The sequence below is a fragment of the Crinia signifera genome, chromosome 1 (assembly GCF_055691185.1).
Source record: "Crinia signifera chromosome 1, ASM5569118v1, whole genome shotgun sequence".
Taxonomy (NCBI): Eukaryota; Metazoa; Chordata; class Amphibia; order Anura; family Myobatrachidae; genus Crinia; species Crinia signifera.
Genome location: NC_139217.1, coordinates 475,974,805 through 475,988,030, shown reverse-complemented (window position 1 = coordinate 475,988,030; position 13,226 = coordinate 475,974,805). Strand labels below are relative to the sequence as shown.

The 13,226-nt window shown below is 53.3% G+C and overlaps 1 protein-coding gene across 1 annotated transcript in view; it reads right to left on the bottom strand.

Annotated features, from left to right (window-relative positions):
• The window catches only part of LOC146024552 (BOS complex subunit NCLN-like), a 96,678-nt gene that overhangs the window by 34,408 nt on the left and 49,044 nt on the right, over positions 1-13,226 (bottom strand). The window contains exons 5-8 of the mRNA XM_083155457.1: positions 12,867-12,950; positions 7,775-7,878; positions 3,344-3,432; positions 1,183-1,322 (exon numbers count right to left, since the gene is read on the bottom strand). Coding sequence (XP_083011583.1) covers positions 1,183-1,322; positions 3,344-3,432; positions 7,775-7,878; positions 12,867-12,950 — 417 coding nt within the window. The remainder of the gene's footprint in view (positions 1-1,182; positions 1,323-3,343; positions 3,433-7,774; positions 7,879-12,866; positions 12,951-13,226) is intronic.

Below are 13,226 nucleotides of genomic sequence, written 5' to 3'. Positions count from 1 at the left end.
CACTCGGGGATACGCTATACCGCACCCGACACTCGGGGATACGCTATACCGCACCCGACACTCGGGGATACGCTATACCGCACCCGACACTCGGGGATACGCTATACCGCACCCGACACTCGGGGATACGCTATACCGCACCCGACACTCGGGGATACGCTATACCGCACCCGACACTCGGGGATACGCTATACCGCACCCGACACTCGGGGATACGCTATACCGCACCCGACACTCGGGGATACGCTATACCGCACCCGACACTCGGGGATACGCTATACCGCACCCGACACTCGGGGATACGCTATACCGCACCCGACACTCGGGGATACGCTATACCGCACCTGACACTCGGGGATACGCTATACCGCACCCGACACTCGGGGATAACTATACCACACCTGACACTCGGGGATACGCTATACCGCACCCGACACTCGGGGATAACTATACCACACCCGACACTCGGGGATACGCTATACCGCACCCGACACTCGGGGATACGCTATACCGCACCCGACACTCGGGGATACGCTATACCACACCCGACACTCTGGGATACGCTATACCGCACCCGACACTCGGGGATACGCTATACCGCACCCGACACTCGGGGATACGCTATACCGCACCCGACACTCTGGGATACGCTATACCGCACCCGACACTCGGGGATACGCTATACCGCACCCGACACTCGGGGACACTCAGTACAGTAAAGTTGTGTTGCAAATATTCACATACAGTATATTTCTATTAAAGGTAAAGGGGGAGGTACACATTCACATACAGTATATTTCTATTAAAGGTAAAGGGGGAGGTACACAAACATCCTCCGCCACACATCGCCGGATTTCTCATTGTTAATAATAATCTCATATGTTAGTGAGATTATTCGGCGCTGGAGTTACGGGTCTGAAATCCAGGAGACCAAGTCCCTCTGTGCATGCGCAGTGACAGCGCTGGCTGCAGGGCATGCTGGGAGGGCTGGGTGAGCACATGAGGGTCACATCCTAGTGGGCTGGCGTGCGTACGAGGGTCCCGTCCTAGTGGCTGGTGTGTGCGATATGAGGGATATAGACACACACACCTTGTTTTGTGCATATATAGTATTACACGTAGAAGTCATACTTCACAATGGACCTGCCAGAGCAGACAGGAAGAGCATTAGTGACCACGTACCACCTGCAGCTGCCGCATGAATTCCCACTGTGTGGTTCCTTCCAGTGGTGGCCGGGACACGTGGAGGTGGAGAGCGCCACCATTGGCTAATGTGTCTAGGCACAGGACGAAGGCCACGTTCTCATGGAGGACACTTGTTTCTGCAATGAGAGTTGTACAGAAGTCTGGTGACACAGGATCAATCTGTATCTACTATGTGTATGGCGCCACAAGGTATCTGCAGCGCCGCGCATGGATTATCAATACAGCTGTACATCAATAAATATAACAATAGCAACATGATATTCACAAATGCCAGGGGAACAGAGGTGCACCGGTGGGGGAGGGGGGGACGGGGGAACAGAGGTGGACCGGTGGGGAATGGGGAGACGGGGGAACAGAGGTGGACCGATGGGGGGATGGGGGGGTGGTGAGATGGGGGAACAGAGGAGCACTGATGGGGAGATGGGGGAACAGATGTGCAATGGTGGGGAATGGGGAGATGGGGGAACAAAGGAGCACTGGTGGGGGATGTGGGAACAGAGGAGCACTGGTGGGGGATGGGGAGACGGGGGAACAGAGGAGCATTGGTGGGGGATGTGGGAACAGAGGGGCACTGGTGGGGGATGTGGGAACAGAGGAGCACTGGTGGGGGATGGGGGGACGGGGGAACATAGGTGCACTGGTGGGGAATGGGGAGACGGAGGAACAGAGGAGCACTGGTGGGGGATATGGGAACTGAGGAGCACTGGTGGGGGATGGGGAGACGGGAGAATAGAGGAGCACTGGTGGGGGATGGGGAGACGGGAGAACAGAGGAGCACTGGTGGGGGATGGGGAGACGGGAGAACAGAGGAGCACTGGTGGGGGATGGGGAGACGGGGGAACAGAGGAGCACTGGTGGGGGATGGGGAGATGGGGACACAGAGGAGCACTGGTGGGGGATGGGGAGATGGGGGATCGGAGGAGCACTGGTGGGGGATGTGGGAACAGAGGAGCAATGGTGGGGGATGAGGAGACAGGGGAACAGAGGAGCACTGGTGGGGGATGGGGAGACGGGGGAACAGAGGAGCACTGGTGGGGGATAGGGAGACGGGGGAACAGAGGACTACTGGTGGAGGATGGGGAGATGGGGGAACAGAGGAGAACTGATGGGGGGATGGGGAGACGGGGGAACAGAGGAGCACTGGTGGGGGATGTGGGAACAGAGGAGCACTGGTAGGGGATGGGAGACGGGAGAATAGAGGAGCACTGGTGGGGGATGGGGAGACGGGGGAACAGAGGAGCACTGGTGGGGGATGTGGGAACAGAGGAGCACTGGTAGGGGATGGGAGATGGGAGAATAGAGGAGCACTGGTGGGGGATGGGAGATGGGAGAATAGAGGAGCACTGGTGGGGGATGGGGAGACAGGAGAACAGAGGAGCACTGGTAGGGGATGGGAGATGGGAGAATAGAGGAGCACTGGTGGGGGATGGGGAGACGGGAGAATAGAGGAGCACTGGTGGGGGATGGGGAGACAGGAGAACAGAGGAGCACTGGTGGGTGATGGGGAGACGGGGGATAAGAGGAGCACTGATGGGTGAAGGGGGGACGGAGGACCAGAGGAGCACTGATGGGTGATGGAGGAAGGAGGGTGACAGGAAAGTATGTGTGACGTGTGGTGTCTATATGTGACCTCAGTCATGTTAAGCCTATGCGTGACCACAAGCTTGTGCAGTACATGACCTAAGTTGGTGGCATGTTTCATCTCAGGCATGCGAGACTGTGTGAGACCTCTGATCTCAGGCGGTGATACCGATACCACCGACCTGGTGATATTATATGGTACCTCGGATTTGGGCTTTAGGTCTCAAAAAAAATACAAATATTTAAATGTAATTAAACCTTGAAAATATTCTTTATTCGGAGACTGAAACAGCGGAATATGTAATATTGAGGTGGAACATTTACAGCCATGCTCCATGTAAAATCAGATTTGCCAGATGCCTCCAAATCCTTGTTAGTCACAACTTTCAGTGGGCTCCTGCAAACATTGTCCCTCTACTTTATCTCTCCCCACTTTATCCCTCTCAGAGACTGAGTACACCTCCCTTACTGGCATATAAACCACAGTGTGTCTTATTGGGTGTATCTGCTGCAGTAGCGGTCACGTTGCTGGTAGCGGTCACTATATTCTCCTTACCAGAATGGTCGAGGTGTTCTTCTATCCAGCGCTTGCTGCCTGCGTAGTTAAACTTCCCTCCTCCGGTGAGTGAGAACAGAAGGTTATATCTGTAACAGAACATAAAAATATATCACGTGTGTCATACAGATGTCCCCTCACTCTCAGGACACGTGTAATACAGACAGTCCCGGCGTCCCCTCACTCTCAGGACACGTGTCATACAGACAGTCCCGGCGTCCCCTCACTCTCAGGACACGTGTAATACAGACAGTCCCGGTATCCCCTCACTCTCAGGACACGTGTAATACAGACAGTCCCGGCGTCCCCTCACTCTCAGGACACGTGTAATACAGACAGTCCCGGCGTCCCCTCACTCTCAGGACACGTGTAATACAGACAGTCCCGGCGTCCACTCACTCTCAGGACACGTGTAATACAGACAGTCCCGGCGTCCCCTCACTCTCAGGACACGTGTAATACAGACAGTCCCGGCGTCCCCTCACTCTCAGGACACGTGTCATACAGACAGTCCCGGCCTCCCCTCACTCTCAGGACACATGTAATACAGACAGTCCCGGCGTCCCCTCACTCTCAGGACACGTGTAATACAGACAGTCCCAGCGTCCCCTCACTCTCAGGACACGTGTAATACAGACAGTCCCAGCGTCCCCTCACTCTCAGGACAAGTGTAATACAGACAGTCCCGGTGTCTTCTCACTCTCAGGACACGTGTAATACAGACAGTCCCGGCGTCCCCTCACTCTCAGGACAGGTGTAATACAGACAGTCCCGGCGTCCCCTCACTCTCAGGACACGTGTAATACAGACAGTCCCGGTGTCCCCTCACTCTCAGGACACGTGTAATACAGACAGTCCCGGCGTCCCCTCACTCTCAGGACACGTGTAATACAGACAGTCCCGGCGTCCCCTCACTCTCAGGACACGTGTAATACAGACAGTCCCGGTGTCCCCTCACTCTCAGGACACGTGTAATACAGACAGTCCCGGCGTCCCCTCACTCTCAGGACATGTGTAATACAGACAGTCCCGGCGTCCCCTCACTCTCAGGACACGTGTAATACAGACAGTCAAGATGTCCCTTCACTCTCAGGACACGTGTAATACAGACAGTCCCAGCGTCCCTCACTCTCAGGACACGTGTGATACAGACAGTCCCGGAGTCCCCTCACTCCCAGGACACGTGTAATACAGACAGTCCCGGTGTCCCTTCAATCTCAGGGCACGTGTAATACAGACAGTCCCGGCGTCCCCTCACTCTCAGGACACGTGTGATACAGACAGTCCCGGCGTCCCCTCACTCTCAGGACACGTGTAATACAGACCGTCCCGGCGTCCCTTCACTCTCAGGGCACGTGTAATACAGACAGTCCCGGCATCCCCTCACTCTCAGGACACGTGTAATACAGTCAGTCCCGGCGTCCCCTCACTCTCAGGACGCGTGTAATACAGACAGTCCCGGCGTCCCCTCACTCTCAGGACACATGTAATACAGACAGTCCCGGCGTCCCCTCACTCTCAGGACACGTGTAATACAGACAGTCCAGACGTCTTTTCACTCTCAGGACACGTGTCATACAGACAGTCCCGGCGTCCCCTCACTCTCAGGACACGTGTAATACAGACAGTCCAGACGTCCCTTCACTCTCAGGACACGTGTAGTACAGACAGTCCAGATGTCCCTTCACTCTCAGGACACGTGTAATTAGGGTTACCACCTTTTTGTTGAGAGATTCCCGGACAGTGGCCCGCCCCTTGACACACCCACAGCCCCGCCCCCACCACGCCCCCAGCTCCGCCCTTTGACCCGCCTAATGTTGATTTTTTTTTTTTTAACCTTTGCTTCAATTTCATTCTTGATTTTGCATACCATAATGCCAGTTACATGATACATCATACACAGTAATGCCCATTACACGTTATGCCACACACCGCGATGCCCATTACATGTTACGCCATACACTGCAATGCCCATTACATGATATGCCAGGACTAAAAACGTTCTTTTGTAAAGGAGGAACAATATAGACAGTGCGCGCCGTAGGCGCGCGCAAAAAATTTTCAACATAATACTGATTACACGTCACACACCCATTACATGGTATACAAAATGCCATAGTATACCACATGCCATAATGCCCATTACATGTTATGCCACACACCATGATGCCCATTATACATTATGCTTATTATTTGTTATGCCAGGACTAAAAAATAATTCTGAGATAGGGACAACACAGGCACAGTAATGCTGATTACACATCATACACCTATTACATAGTATACCACATGCCATAATGCCCATTACATGTTACGCTATACACTGCAATGCCCATTACACGATATGCCAGGACTGAAAAAGGTTTTCGTAAAGGAAGAAAAATAGACAGTGCGCGCCGCAGGCGCGCATCAAAAATTTTCAACATAATGCCGATTACATGTCACACACCCATTACATAGTATACAAAATGCCATAGTATACCACATGCCATAATGCCCATTACATGTTATGCCACACACTGTGATGCCCATTACACGTTATGCCCATTACTCGTTATGCCAGGACTGACATTTTTTTAAAGTAGGGATAACATAAACTGTGCGCAGCAAAAAAAATCACCATAATGCCGATTAAAGGTCGTATACCCATTACATTGTATACAGTATACCACATGTAATATTGCCCATTACACGTTATATCAAACATTGTACCGCCCATTACATGTTATAGCAAACACCATGATGCCCATTAAACATATGCCACACACAGTTATGCCCATTAAACATATGCCACACACCATTATGCCCATTACACGCTATGCCACACACTCTATGTACCCCACTATTGCCAGGGAGGGGGCAGATGATAGGTACCCCAATACTGTCACATGATTCCCCCCCCCCCCCCCCCACCCCATCACCATTACCTTTTAGGATCAGCTCCTGCGTGACCTTGTTAAAGCCCTCCTGCTGGCAGTTGTGGAGTTGAAGCAACAGCTGCACTGGGAGTCTCCAGCCAGGTAGGGACGAGGGCAGCCTGGGTGCCCGTGGGTGGCTCCTCTCCATGGCTCACCCCAGGGTCCCTCACTCTAGAGACACATTGCAGCTTGCCTTGCAGTCCCCTGTGCTGGAAATCTGAAATGTGCACAAACTGCACGTTTCCCCCCCCAGGTAGCAGCGCCGACTCCCAGTCCCACCCGCGGACGGCCCTGCTCAGTCAGGATGCCCGGGCGTTATTTCAAAACAGGTTTCTGTGCAGAGTCAGGCGTTGACCGGACACTCTCTCCCCGCCACGCCGCGGGCCGCCCTCCCGCCACTAACTTCCTCCTCCCGGAGCAATCACCCCGCTCTCACCACAGACACGAGCGCGACCTCGGTCACACACCGTCACCTGGCTCCGGATCTCCGACGTCCTGTCACTCACTCCGCATCTCCGGCTGCTCCTCACCCGGCAAAACGAGATTTGTAAAAGCCGCGGACTGTCCTGCACATCACACACAGCGCTGCCGGTATCTAGCTGGCTTTCTCCGGCAGCGCTGCGCAGGATCTCCCTCAGGTCTTTAGTTCCCGGACATTGTATAGTCCGGGAACGCCACCCCTCCGGACTCCGGACACCCGGTCTAATTACCGGACTGTCCGGAGTAATCCCGGACGGGTGGTAACCCTAACCGTGTAATACAGAGAGTCCCGGCGTCCCCTCACTCTCAGGACACGTGTAATACAGACAGTCCCCTCACTCTCAGGACACATGTAATACAGACAGTCCCAGTGTCCCCTCACTCTCAGGACACGTGTAATACAGACAGTCCCGGCATCCCCTCACTCTCAGGACACGTGTAATACAGACAGTCCCGGTGTCCCCTCACTCTCAGGACACGTGTAATACAGACAGTCCCAGTGTCCCCTCACTCTCAGGACACATGTAATACAGACAGTACCGGCTTCCCCTCACTCTCAGGGCACGTATAATACAGACAGTCCCAGTGTCCCCTCACTCTCAGGACACATGTAATACAGACAGTCCCAGCATCCCTTCACTCTCAGGACACATGTAATACAGACAGTCCCGGCGTCCCCTCACTCTCAGGGCACGTGTCATACAGACAGTCCCAGCATCCCTTCACTCTCAGGACACGTGTAATACAGACAGTCCCGGCGTCCCCTCACTCTCAGGGCACGTATAATACAGACAGTCCCGGCGTCCCCTCACTCTCAGGACACATGTAATACAGACAGTACCGGCTTCCTCTCACTCTCAGGGCACGTATAATACAGACAGTCCCAGTGTCCCCTCACTCTCAGGACACATGTAATACAGACAGTCCCAGCATCCCCTCACTCTCAGGACACATGTAATACAGACAGTCCCTGCGAAGGGACATTGCTTCTCATTACAGTTATATAGATTCTGTTCTATATGATTTCACTCACCTGGCCTGACTCTGCGGGTTATTATACAGCATGTGAAAGAGACGAACCATTTCCAGAAGCACAGAGACCCCGCTACCATTAGAATCGGCCCCATAAGCCAGCCACTGCAGGGGACACAGGAGAGGGGGTTAGATACAGCCACTGCAGGTGATACAGGAGAGTGGGTTAGATACAGCCACTGCAGGGGATACAGGAGAGTGGGTTAGATACAGCCACTGCAGGTGATACAGGAGAGTGGGTTAGATACAGCCACTGCAGGTGATACAGGAGAGGGGGTTAGATACAGCCACTGCAGGGGGGACACAGGAGAGGGGGTTAGATACAGCCACTGCAGGTGATACAGGAGAGTGGGTTAGATACAGCCACTGCAGGGGATACAGGAGAGGGGGTTAGATACAGCCACTGCAGGTGATACAGGAGAGGGTGTTAGATACAGCCACTGCAGGGGATATAGGAGAGGGGGTTAGATACAGCCACTGCAGGTGATACAGGAGAGGGGGTTAGATACAGCCACTGCAGGTGATACAGGAGAGTGGGTTAGATACAGCCACTGCAGGGGATACAGGAGAGGGGGTTAGATACAGCCACTGTAGGTGATACAGGAGAGGGGGTTAGATACAGCCACTGCAGGGGATACAGGAGAGGGGGTTAGATACAGCCACTGCAGGTGATACAGGAGAGGGGGTTAGATACAGCCACTGCAGGGGATACAGGAGAGGGGGTTAGATACAGCCACTGTAGGTGATACAGGAGAGGGGGTTAGATACAGCCACTGCAGGGGATACAGGAGAGGGGGTTAGATACAGCCACTGCAGGTGATACAGGAGAGGGGGTTAGATACAGCCACTGCAGGGGATACAGGAGAGGGGGTTAGATACAGCCACTGCAGGGGATACAGGAGAGTGGGTTAGATACAGCTGTGAGGTTAGCAGACTGACAGTAAGACTGTAATTATGATATTTTATTATTTGTAGTGATGAATGTAACTTTAGTCAGTCTGTACCCTCTCGTACTCTATAGATATGTCTGTTCCCCATATATGTGTCTGTATTTCCAGATCATATAGTATTAGGCTGTAGAACTCCACAGTAATTAATGTACATTTTAGCTCTCTTGTTCTCTGCAGATGTTTCTATTCCCCATATCTGTGTGTACCATAGTATTAGACTGTATATTGCCCAATATGATCAGACAGGAAAGGTCCACAGGGGGTGATCCAATTCCCCTGCTATTTACAGGAAGGTTATGTCCACAGGGGGTAATCAGGACATAACCAAATTACCTTAATTGTATTTACACTCCTTTGTGCCTCTCTGGACTCTAGTAGACTCTTTGGAGCCAGACCCAGCAGAGGGACAGCTGCAGCGTGAGGGGGGGGGGAGGGGGGGGGGGGTAGACCTGACTCTTGAATCCACCAATCGAGATCCAGTGCAAGCCCACTGATGGTATGGGCACGCGTGGGAATTTAGAAGGTGTTAAAATGACTTGTACACAGGCCGGCTCCTCATGTTAGTCGCAATCCTAGCTCAGGGGTCATACCCTCCACTGGATCTTGTGGAACACATCGTTTGCCCGGGGGGGGCATCCTAGTAAGCTCTGGTGTGGAGCGTCCGGTGCTGTGTGGATTTACACAGGTTTCGGCTATCACTGCTGTGTGGAATAAGTGATAGTTTTGTGATTTGGAACTGCTGCTACAAGGACTGCCATTTTGGACTGCTACCCGATAACGTTTATATGCTACATTTGCCTCGTGTTCCTGTGTTTGTCTACTTGTGTGTGCTGTGATAAAGGAACCTCGTATCCTCACAACAGCCACTGCAGGGGATACAGGAGAGTGGGTTAGATACAGCCACTGCAGGGGACACAGGAGAGGGGGTTAGATACAGCCACTGCAGGGGATACAGGAGAGGGGGTTAGATACAGCCACTGCAGGGGATACAGGAGAGGGGGTTAGATACAGCCATGTAGGGGATACAGGAGAGTGGGTTAGATACAGCCACTGCAGGGGATACAGGAGAGGGGTTTAGATACAGCCACTGCAGGGGGTACAGGAGAGTGGGTTAGATACAGCCACTGCAGGGGATACAGGAGAGGGGGTTAGATACAGCCACTGCAGGGGATACAGGAGAGGTGGTTAGATACAGCCACTGCAGGGGATACAGGAGAGGGGGTTAGATACAGCCACTGCAGGGGATACAGGAAAGGGGGTTAGATACAGCCACTGCAGGGGATACAGGAGAGGGGGTTAGATACAGCCACTGCAGGGGATACAGGAGAGGGGGTTAGATACAGCCACTGCAGGGGATACAGGAGAGGGGGTAAGATACAGCCACTGCAGGGGATACAGGAGAGGGGGTTACATACAGCCACTGCAGGGGATACAGGAGAGGGTGTTAGATACAGCCACTGCAGGGGATACAGGAGAGGGGGTTAGATACAGCCACTGCAGGGGATACAGGAGAGGGGGTTAGATACAGCCACTGCAGGGGATACAGGAGAGGGGGTAAGATACAGCCACTGCAGGGGATACAGGAGAGGGGGTTAGATACAGCCACTGCAGGGGATACAGGAGAGGGGGTTAGATACAGCCACTGCAGGGGATACAGGAGAGGGTGTTAGATACAGCCACTGCAGGGGATACAGGAGAGGGGTTTAGATACAGCCACTGCAGGGGATACAGGAGAGGGGTTTAGATACAGACACTGCAGGGGATACAGGAGAGGGGTTTAGATACAGCCACTGCAGGGGATACAGGAGAGGAGGTTAGATACAGCCACTGCAGGGGATACAGGAGAAGGGGTTAGATACAGCCACTGCAGGGGATACAGGAGAGGAGGTTAGATAAAGCCACTGCAGGGGATACAGGAGAGGGGGTTAGATACAGCCACTGCAGGGGATACAGGAGAGGGGGTTAGATACAGCCACTGCAGGGGATACAGGAGAGGTGGTTAGATACAGCCACTGCAGGGGATACAGGAGAGGGGGTTAGATACAGCCACTGCAGGGGATACAGGAGAGGGGGTTAGATACAGCCACTGCAGGGTATACAGGAGAGGGGGTTAGATACAGCCACTGCAGGGGATACAGGAAAGGGGGTTAGATACAGCCACTGCAGGGGATACAGGAGAGGGGGTTAGATACAGCCACTGTAGGGGATACAGGAGAGGGGGTTAGATACAGCCACTGCAGGGGATACAGGAGAGGGGGTAAGATACAGCCACTGCAGGGGATACAGGAGAGGGGGTTACATACAGCCACTGCAGGGGATACAGGAGAGGGTGTTAGATACAGCCACTGCAGGGGATACAGGAGAGGGGGTAAGATACAGCCACTGCAGGGGATACAGGAGAGGGTGTTAGATACAGCCACTGCAGGGGATACAGGAGAGGGGGTAAGATACAGCCACTGCAGGGGATACAGGAGAGGGGGTTACATACAGCCACTGCAGGGGATACAGGAGAGGGTGTTAGATACAGCCACTGCAGGGGATACAGGAGAGGGGGTTAGATACAGCCACTGCAGGGGATACAGGAGAGGGGGTAAGATACAGCCACTGCAGGGGATACAGGAGAGGGGGTTAGATACAGCCACTGCAGGGGATACAGGAGAGGGGGTTAGATACAGCCACTGCAGGGGATACAGGAGAGGGTGTTAGATACAGCCACTGCAGGGGATACAGGAGAGGGGTTTAGATACAGCCACTGCAGGGGATACAGGAGAGGGGTTTAGATACAGACACTGCAGGGGATACAGGAGAGGGGTTTAGATACAGCCACTGCAGGGGATACAGGAGAGGAGGTTAGATACAGCCACTGCAGGGGATACAGGAGAAGGGGTTAGATACAGCCACTGCAGGGGATACAGGAGAGGAGGTTAGATAAAGCCACTGCAGGGGATACAGGAGAGGGGGTAAGATACAGCCACTGCAGGGGATACAGGAGAGGGGGTTACATACAGCCACTGCAGGGGATACAGGAGAGGGGGTTAGATACAGCCACTGCAGGGGATACAGGAGAGGGGGTAAGATACAGCCACTGCAGGGGATACAGGAGAGGGGGTTAGATACAGCCACTGCAGGGGATACAGGAGAGGGGGTTAGATACAGCCACTGCAGGGGATACAGGAGAGGGTGTTAGATACAGCCACTGCAGGGGATACAGGAGAGGGGTTTAGATACAGCCACTGCAGGGGATACAGGAGAGGGGTTTAGATACAGACACTGCAGGGGATACAGGAGAGGGGTTTAGATACAGCCACTGCAGGGGATACAGGAGAGGAGGTTAGATACAGCCACTGCAGGGGATACAGGAGAAGGGGTTAGATACAGCCACTGCAGGGGATACAGGAGAGGAGGTTAGATAAAGCCACTGCAGGGGATACAGGAGAGGGGGTTAGATACAGCCACTGCAGGGGATACAGGAGAAGGGGTTAGATACATCCATTGCAGGGGATACAGGAGAGGAGGTTAGATACAGCCACTGCAGGGGATACAGGAGAGGGTGTTAGGTACAGCCACTGCAGGGGATACAGGAGAGGGGTTTAGATACAGACACTGCAGGGGATACAGGAGAGGAGGTTAGATACAGCCACTGCAGGGGATACAGGAGAAGGGGTTAGATACAGCCACTGCAGGGGATACAGGAGAGGAGGTTAGATACAGCCACTGCAGGGGATACAGGAGAAGGGGTTAGATACAGCCACTGCAGGGGATACAGGAGAGGAGGTTAGATAAAGCCACTGCAGGGGATACAGGAGAGGGGGTTAGATACAGCCACTGCAGGGGATACAGGAGAAGGGGTTAGATACAGCCTCTTTCAGGATTGTCTCAGCTGACAGCCGCCAGTGAGTGTCTCAATCCATCTGGAAGCCATGGCAGCCTAGCATTCTGCGTGTGTTACCTGCATCGCAGCTGCGGGCGCATTGTCTATGCAGCCGTACTATCCTTGGATGTTCATAGCTGATCACATTTTGCTAATTTAGTAACTCTTTGATTGAAGCTTCTTTGCTCAGTCATGGACATCCTGAAAACCTGGTTTGTTAGGGTGCCTATGGCACCTATAGTTTATATAGTAGAAAATAATTGATAACTTACCGGAGCTGCCCCAAAAGAGTCATAATGAGCGACAACAACAACTGTGGGGAGCTGGCCAACCTCCCCTCGTCCTGGCAGATGCCCCTGTGTAAGAGAAGATGCTGCTGAGCTCTCACAGGACTGCCCCCTCTATCTGCCCCAGCACTGGACAGATGAGAATGTATGTACGGGTACAGTACCCACTACACCTATATGGGCGAAGACAGAGCCATCCCTCCTCATTAGTGACATTGTACCTCAGCCGGCTCTGAGGACACTATGATAATATACTGTACAATGTCACCAGTACACACATGGTGCCATCCCTCCTCATTAGTGACATTGTACAGTATATTATCATAGTGTCCTCAGAGCCGGCTG